Source organism: Camelus ferus, chromosome 4 (assembly GCF_009834535.1).
Source record: "Camelus ferus isolate YT-003-E chromosome 4, BCGSAC_Cfer_1.0, whole genome shotgun sequence".
Classification (NCBI taxonomy): domain Eukaryota; kingdom Metazoa; phylum Chordata; class Mammalia; order Artiodactyla; family Camelidae; genus Camelus; species Camelus ferus.
In genome coordinates, this window is record NC_045699.1 from 46,800,372 (window position 1) to 46,809,421 (window position 9,050).

The 9,050-nt window shown below is 38.4% G+C and overlaps 1 protein-coding gene across 2 annotated transcripts in view; it reads left to right on the forward strand.

Moving 5' to 3' along the window:
* Positions 1 to 5,203, forward strand: part of TGFBR1 (transforming growth factor beta receptor 1) — a 52,779-nt gene extending 47,576 nt beyond the window's left edge. For both annotated transcript variants that reach the window (XM_032478067.1, XM_032478068.1), the window contains exon 9: positions 988 to 5,203. In XM_032478067.1, coding sequence (XP_032333958.1) covers positions 988 to 1,113 — 126 coding nt within the window. In that variant the 3' untranslated portion in view covers positions 1,114 to 5,203. The remainder of the gene's footprint in view (positions 1 to 987) is intronic.
* Positions 5,204 to 9,050: the final 3,847 nt, after the last annotated feature.

Genomic DNA, 9,050 nt, shown 5'->3' on the forward strand with positions numbered 1-9,050 from the left:
CTGCCACCTCATACTGTCCATCTATTTGTATTTTTAGGTAGGCTAGTTATGTTTCCCAACCTTGGAGAGGTGGCCCTCTGTGGGAGATGTCCTATGTGTTCCAGCAGTACACTCCTCTGTTGTCACCCAAGGGTCAGGGTCCAGCCGGTTCCATTGTAGAGCCTGGCCTGTGTTTGTGGATTCCTTCCACAGGCTTCGGGATTGTAGTTTTCCTGTTTCTGGAATCAGCCCCCTAGTGGATGAGGCTGGACTAGAGGTTTATGCAGGTTTCCTGGCAGGAGGAGCCAGTGCCTGCCCACTGCTGGGTGAAGCTTGGTCCTGGACCTCTGGTGGGTAGGGCTGTGTCTGGAGGCATTTGTGCCTCAGGAAGTCTGCTGATGGGTGGGGCTGTGTTCCCACCCAGTATGTTGTTTGGCCTGAGGCTTCCCAGCCCTTAAGCCTACAGGCTGTTGGGTGGGGCTGGGTCTTGGTGCTAATGATCTAATCAAGATGTCAGCCTCCAGGAAAGCTCATGTAGATGAATATTCCTGGAGTGCCCGCCACCAGATTTTATGACTCCTGGGTGAGCCGCAGCCGTCCCTTACCTACCCAATTGATCCTCCAAAACCAGCAGAGAGGTCTGGCCCATGTTGCTGTGAAATCACTGCTTCTGCCCTTAGACCTGGCGCACGTGAGATTCTGTGTATACTTCCCAAGAGAATGAAGTGTCTGTTTCCCCCAGTCGTGTGGGGCTCCTGGAGTTAAGCCCCAGTGGCCTTCAAAACCAGATGTCCTGGGTCTCTTCCTCCTCCCAATGCCGGAACCCAAGGCCAGGGAGCCTGACGTGGGAATTTAGGTCATTTCTACTCATTTCCTCATACAAATAATGCTGAAACAAAAATACTTGCATGCATGTCATTTAAAAAGGAAATTTACAGGTAAAGGTTATTATCCAGATCAATGAAAAGTGGTACATGCCTTAATTATTTTTCTTGTCTTTTCTTGCAGGCCTTGAGAGTGATGGCAAAAATTATGAGAGAATGTTGGTATGCCAATGGGGCAGCTAGGCTTACAGCTTTGCGGATTAAGAAAACATTGTCGCAGCTCAGTCAACAGGAAGGCATCAAAATGTAAAATCTATGACTTTGCCTGAACTCTACTTTTTCTTCAGATCTGCTCCTGGGTTTTAATTTGGGAGGTCAATTGTTCTACCTCACTGAGAGGGAACAGAAGGATATTGCTACCTTTTGCAACAATATAATAAGGTCAATTAAAAACTTCCCAGGATTTCTTTGGATCCAGGAAATAGCCGTATGGGGTCCTTTCTGTGCACTATGAACGCTTCTTTCCCAGGACAGTTACAAAATGTTATGTAGTCTACCTTTATTTTTTATTAACACAAAACTTGTTTTTTTAAAAAATGATTGCTGATCTTATCTTTAGGTAACTCTGCTGTGCTGAAGGTCACCTTTAAGGGTAAAGGAGCTGGACTGCTGAGTGAGACGAGACATGTCTTATTTTTAAAGAAAGTGATTTTTCTCCTGGTTAGTACATTCTCAGAGGATTCTGAACCACTAAAGAGTTTCCTTGATTCAGACTTTGAATGTACTGTTCTGTAATTTTCAGGATCTTAAAATTAACGCTTATAAAAACTCTTATCTTGAGTCTAAAAATGACCTCATATAGTGGTGAGGAACATAATTTATGCAATTGTATTTTGTATATTATTATTGTTCTTTCACATATTCAGAACATTTACCTGCCTTTAAAATGGGATTGTACTATACCAGTAAGTGCCACTTCTGTGTCTTTCTAATGGAAATGAGCAGAATTGCTTAAAGTCTATGTGTGTTAAAACCTGTAGTGTTTTAATTCAAAAGTTTTATGTATCTGAGTAATCCACACTTTTTCTGTTTTGTTTTTTGGAAGAGTATTTGTGGTATGTCATTTAGTATTCCATTTTGAAAATGCCTTTCTCCTACCAAACTGTGCTTAAACCACTAAAGAAATGAAGTGGCATTAATTGGTAAATTGTTATCATGGTCATGTTTGGATATTCTCACATTAGGCTTTTGCAGTTTACTTTTGTTGTCCGAGTATACTGAAAAAATCAAGTGGCACTCTAGCTGCTTATAATACTTCAATAATTTAAAATCTGGAGCATACAGACTAATTTTTCTAAAAGGGAAAATTTGTCTAGCTGCTTATAAAAAGTTGTATGGCATTCTGTAAGCCATTTGTTTCTTTATCTGGTCAAAGACAGTGTTTTTTTTTAGGAAATGAATTACACTTAAAATTAGAATATGGTTAATGTTAATAGGCCTTTTTCTAGGAAGGCAAAGGTAGTTAATAATTTGAATAGATGACAGGTGTGTGGGAGTCGCGTTAGCCGTGTAGGCGTCAGTGTTCCGTGGGTCCTGTCTGTGTAGTGAGGGTTAGAGACAGCATGGCTGTGAGGTCGCACTGCGCCCGGAGGAAGGCAGCTTTTGTCTCCGTCTTTCCTTCTGTGTGCAGACGCTGCCACTGCTAACTCACGTGGCTGTGGAATGAATTCGGTGCGCCCTTGGTATTTGGGAAAGTGGTCACTAAAGAATATTCTGAGGATAGGTTCTCCATTTACAGATGTTTTTGGTCAAGTGTTTAAAGCAAATTTGTCATGGTCTTCTCACGTTAAGTTGAAACTAGCTTATAACTGATTTTTACTTCCAGTGCTAAAAGTCTGTAAGGTTTTTACAATTTTCAAAGTCCTCTTTATCACTGTGATCTTATTCTGAGGGGGGAAAATCCATCATAGCTGTGAGGCAAGACTTTTGACTACATAGTGGTATCAATTTCCTGATGAAAGGGTCAGAATAACCTTTACAGTATTTTGGTCAGGAAGAGGTAGTGGCAATTTACGCTGACTGAGCTGCACTCCGATAATGTCTTATCTCTTATACCTAGAATACATTTGAAAGACTATTTGGTCTTAAAGCCAAAGTAATTTTAGAATGAATGACATATTACATAGGAATTTAGTGTCAGTTTCATGTGTTTAAAACATGGGGAAAATATGTTTAGAGGTTAATGTTTTGACTCCAAATTTGAGTTTTTCTTCCCTGTAGTTACCATGATTTCATCAAAGCAAATGAGTGAGTTTGAGAGGTTTGTTTTTCTAATTGTGTTATATTTCCTGTTTAATAATCTCTAGCTTTGTGATCAGGTACTTTATTTTTTGGCCATTTCCAAGCCTACCAGATCTGCTTTATGAAATCCAGGGGACCAATGCATTTTGTCACTGAAACTATTTTTATATAATTTTAAGAACATACCAAAAGTTCTTGTCTGATTTAAAATTGTGATACATGATTTTTCATTTTCATATAAGGTAATCATCTTTTGCTGAAGAGATTCTTCATTAAATAAAAAATTGAGTTACAGTTTTACTGTTCTTGCTTAAATAAAATGTACTTTTGATGAATCAGGGAATTTTTTTAAAAGTTGGAATTTAGTTCAAAATTGGGTTTACATGTTACTTTAATTCCTTTTTTGGCTAATGGCAGTTTGATAAACTGCAACTGGGTAATATTGAAAATTAAAGTAACAAGATTTATAGATCACGATTACTGTGGCTATAAATTGCAGAAAAATTTGACTAGAGAATTAATTTTTACCATTTAAGAACACAAGCCTTTGTTTATACTGCCTATCTTCAGATGCTCACTTTCCAAGAATCAACTTGGCTAAGATATACCTTCAGGCAAATTATCTGTCCACTTCCATTTTGTCAGTGCTCCCAGAGGAGTGGGGATGGGAGGGGTATGACCTAGTAGACATCCCTGGTCCTTTCTTCATACCCTTGGCTCTTTTTCTCCTAACCTGTCTTCCTGCTGGTCCTTGACTCTGAGTAGGTGGTAGCTGTGGCAGTGGGAGTCATGCCAGAAGCAATGGCCATTTGTATCCTCTGTACGGCAGGGTAGGGTCCAAAGAGCTGAGCCTGTAGTTATGCTCCAGAAGTGCCTTGAGTCAGTATACAGTGCCATGGCCTCAAGAATTCTAAATTTCAGTTCTTACTATAAAATTCATGTGATCATTTTGCAGCTCATCCATGAGTTGCCTTTTTCACCCCCTACATCAGAGAACTGTCATGTTAAGAGTATTTTGTAAAACAAGATGACAAAGTGCTAAGTAAAATGCACAACAAAATTAGTATTCCACTAGATATGTCATATCAAGAGTTTTTAATTCCTGCACTGAAAGAGTGATTGACAATAAACTGTTTCTTGACCACGGCAGTGCTCTGGCTCCAGATGGTGGAGAGCCCAAATAATGGTTCTGTCACAGCTTGGCAGGAAATGCCAACTCAGATGTTTTTGAGATTCTAAAGGATAGCTCATGACGTGTACTGCGGCTTCTTGTGTCTGTTTGGGAATGCTGGAATACCCATGGCCCTCTCTCTAGGAATGCTGGACTTCGGGACATTCTGAGGATTGTCAGTACATTTGAACTTTTCAACCCTATTATGCAGTCTTATTTTCAATTGTGAACTTTAAAAAATAGTTAATAACATTCAACCTGTTTCTTAAAGCTTAAAAAGAACTTCAGCGAATGTTTTTATTTTTAAACAAGATTTGTGAATTGAATATCATGAACTGTGTTTTGATATCCCTTTTTCACATTGTGCCAATGGAATGGGGTGTTTGATATTTCTTTATATGTCAAGGAGATGCTTCAAAATATCAATTGCTTTAAACTTAAATTACCTCTCAAGAGACCAAGGTACATTTACCTCATTGTATATACGATGTTTAATATTTGTCAGAGCATTCTCCAGGTTTGCAGTTTTATTTCTATAAAGAATGAGTATTAAGTTGCTAAATTACTCCAATGGTACTGTATTGTTTATATTTGTACCCCAAATAACATCATGTATACTTTGTTTTCTGTATTTTATTGTATTTGTGCAAAATTCTTTTGGCTTTACTACTGTAATCTCTGCCCTTTAAGATGTGTACAGAAAATGTCCATATAAATTTTCATTTAAGTTGAATGATTTTGAGAAGCCTGTAAAGACGAGAGAAAATCAAACTTCAGTTCCCCATAAGTTTTTAACAATTGTATATTGTATTTGTAGTAATATTCTCAATGAACTGTAAATAGGAAGTAGAAGATAATGCTTATGTCCAGTCCTAACACTATAGTAGACAAATGGAAGCAATGCAAATAAATTACCTTTTTTTCCCAAGTGCTAGCGGCATAATTTAAAATCAAGTGTGTATTGGAGTCAGCCATGCTGTAATGTGATGGAGTTGCTATAGGTAGAGACTAGCGTCTTTGCATGACTCTCCAGTACAAATTACAGCATTATTATAACATATTGGAGAAATGCCTGTCTGTCCAAAGATGCATCTGCGTGTGTGCAGGTTTCTTTCCACTTGCTTGAGGGTGGTTCTGTCAGCAGAGAGGATGAGACATGTCTACGTGTGAAATGCTTTTGCCTCTGGTTCAGCAGATTTGCTAAGTTTGTGTTCCAGCGGTGTTATTTTGATTCTTAAAGGTTTTCAATGATTTTCAAAGGAAATTAATTTTCATCTTCTTTCCTAATTTAAGGATTTGTGAGAAAAAAAATTTGTTGAAGCTTTTTTTCGAGTAGATTTGAATAGTCCGTCTCCTGGGAGTGAGAACTTGGCTGACCAGAGAACTGAGGAAGTGGTAGAGGGAGGAGAGGCGGCCCCCAAACGCTGGGAGGGAGTGCAGACTGGATTGCTCTTTCATTCAAGTCTAGTCGCTTTAATTCAGAGACTGGGTTTAGGAGTACCCACCCCCACCCCCATAATAAAGACATCACTAGGATGTAGAGCTTTTGTCAGAAATTAGAAGAAAGATTATCTTTAAAGCATGTAGTTTTATAAGACTAATAGAAGGGAGAATTAGCTTTATCTCTATCTAGTAATCTCTTCTGCCTTTAGGGTTTCCTAATTTAGAGAAAGTGATTTTACATATACGGCCTGATGCACAGATTTTGCAACTCGGCTTTTTTATTTCTTATTTGAGGACATAGAAAACAGTGGGGCTTTTCTGAAAAGTGCGTAGAAGAATGTGATGTTACAAAAGGTAGGGCTCAGACATGTATGACTTTTTTAAGAGTTAGAAATGGAAAAAATCTTGTAAGATGACTATTTACTTTCTTACTGTGAAAGAATAGAATTATAAGAGGGATTGGCAATTTAACTATTTCAAAGAAGGAAAAGGGAAAAGAAATGGTTGAGGGAGTGTAAGAAAAATAGGGGATAAAAGGAGAGTACTGGTGTGGACCAGTGATGCGCACAGACTGTGGTAGACAGCACTTGGGGTATTAGTGCTGTACTAGATGGTGTGCAGGGAGCTGTGGCTTGGTAATGTTAGATGTTTTAAAGAAAAAACTCTGGGAAAGGTTATGGCTATCAACACTAAAGTTAGAGCTGCTGCTTGACACTCCTCATACCCACAAGAGAAATCATATGGTCACTGGATTCACAAGCTGGAATAGATGTGGGCAATGAGTGATGGATTAAATGCACTTTTGAGATTTAATTCCAGATGTGAGAGATGACTGTACTTGCCAATATCTAGCGTTTGAGTTTTGTCCAAGTACTTTTATATGCACGATCTCACCTGATTTTTGCAACTAGAATGGATAGTGACTAACTGAAGATGCTCTAAGAAGGTACACAGGGCAGAGAGGAGCCTGCCAATCCTCTATGGAATGGCCGAAGATGACCTGGGTGTGGATTTGATAGAGCATATTGAACTTTATAGTATTCAGCTAAAGTAGTGCTGAGAGGAAAATTTAGTTTTAAATACACATATTTGGAAAGGTATTTAGATCTCATGAAAAGAGATGCAAAAATCCTTCACACTATTAGCAAACTGAATGCAGCAGCAAGTAAAAAGGTTTATACACTGGACCAAATATATATCTTAGAATTGCAAATGCGATTTCACATCCAAAAAGTTTTATACCATATTAATAAAATGATAAAATCCACACGGCCAACTAAACAGACACAGGAAAAAGCATTCGACAGAACTCAACACCCATTCAAGATAAAAATTGAAACTAGGAATATAAGGCAACTTCCTCAACCTAAGTGAAGGATTTTTCAATCTATGAAAATTCCACAGCTAATATAGTTAATGATGAAAGAGTGCTTTCCTCCTGAAACCAGGAGCAAGTCAAGAATATCCACACATTTTTATTCAACATTGTAGTGGCGGTTCTATCCAGTTCCTGATCTCTCCCTGATCCAAAGATTAAAGGCATTCAAATCTGAAAAAGTAAAACTATTCATAAATGACATGATCTTGTATGATCCTCAGAAATCCACAAAATAGCTACCAGAATAAATTGTAAGGTTATATAATACAAGATCAATATACAAAAATCAGTTGAAATTCTCTATTAGCAATAAACAATCCCCTTAGAATTAAAAACTTCCACTCATAATAGCATCAGAAATACAAGAATAAGTTTCACTGAAAAAGTGTAAAAATTACTGAGAGAAGTTAAAGATCTAAATGAAGAAACATCCCAAATTTTTGTGGATTAGAAGATTCAAAACTGTTATGATAGTTCTCCCCAAAGTGTTCTCTAGCTTCAATTCAATCCATACCAATATTCTAGCAGACTTTGTTTAGAAATTGATAAACTGATCCTTGGAAATGCTAAGTACCTCAAATAGCCAAAATTATTTTGAAAAAGAAGATTAGAGGAATTCCCCTACGCAATTTCAAACCTTAAAAAGGTGCAATAATCAAGACAGTGTTTGTTGGCATAAGGACAGGCATACAGAGCAATGGCACAGGATTCAGAGTTCAGAAATAAACCTGTAAATATATGACCAAATGATTTGACATATGTGCCAAGACATTTCAGACTGTGAAAGAACAGTCTTCAATACAAGGTGTTGGGACAAGTGGGTATGCATATGAAAACAGAAGACAGGAAGACCCGTACCTCATTAGAGACCTAAAGATAAAAAGCAAAGGCTACACAACTTCTAGAAGAAAGTGGGAGAAAATCTTTTGTGACCTTTCATTAGGCCAAGACTTCAGTGTGACACCAAAAGCAAAATTTAAAACATGTTCATAAACTGGACAAAGTTAAAATCTTTTGAGCTTAAGAAAAGAATCACTGTTAAGGGGAAAGAACTGAAAACTGAGGGGAAAAGTTTACAAATCATGTATCTGATAAAAGACATATTCAGAATAAAGAACTCCCATAACTCAAGACAAATGATCCAATCAAAAGTGGCCAAAAACTTTGAGACATTTTCCATGAGATACATGAATAGCTAGTAAACAATTTAAGACTGTTGATAAAATTAAAACCACAATAAGCACCCACTTCACACTATAATGGCTATAAGAATAATTTTAAAAGACAATACCAAGTGTTGGTGAGGACTGGAAATTAGAATCTTCATACATTGATGGAATTTAAAATGGTACAGGCCCTTTGGAAAACAGTTTCTCTTCTCATGGATAATTTCTTCATTAGTTAAATATAGAGAGGGGGTATCAAGATGGCGTAGGATGTGGAGCTCATCTTCACAAATATCAAAAATACATCTACATGTGGAACAATTTTCATGCAGAACTAACTGGAAACTGGCAGAAGTACAACCAAGGCTGCAAGAAAGATTCCCAAGTAACCAGATAAGACAGGGAAAAAAGCACTGGGTCGGGACCTGTGCCTCTGAGGAGTCTTAAGAGGAAACGAAAGATTGCATAGGTGGCCTCTCACCCTGGGGAGTGAGTAGGTTGAGCCAAAGACTGAGTGTCTCAGTTGTGAGGTCCTATGTAGGAGAGACAAGCACCCTTGGCTGCTGGGAGAACCACTGAGACAGAAAGGCTGGAGAAGCCTAGGCTCCACTTGCTACGAGTGCGCAGATGCTGGCTTGCCAACAGACAGAGCAGAGAGAGGTCTGCCCTAGTGGCTGCTGCCTCCTGCATTCCCCAGTCCTACTTGGGGGAACACCCAGGCCCCACACACTCCACACCATAGGCTGGCACAGGATCTAGAGCAGCTGAGTCCTGGGAAAAGACTATCT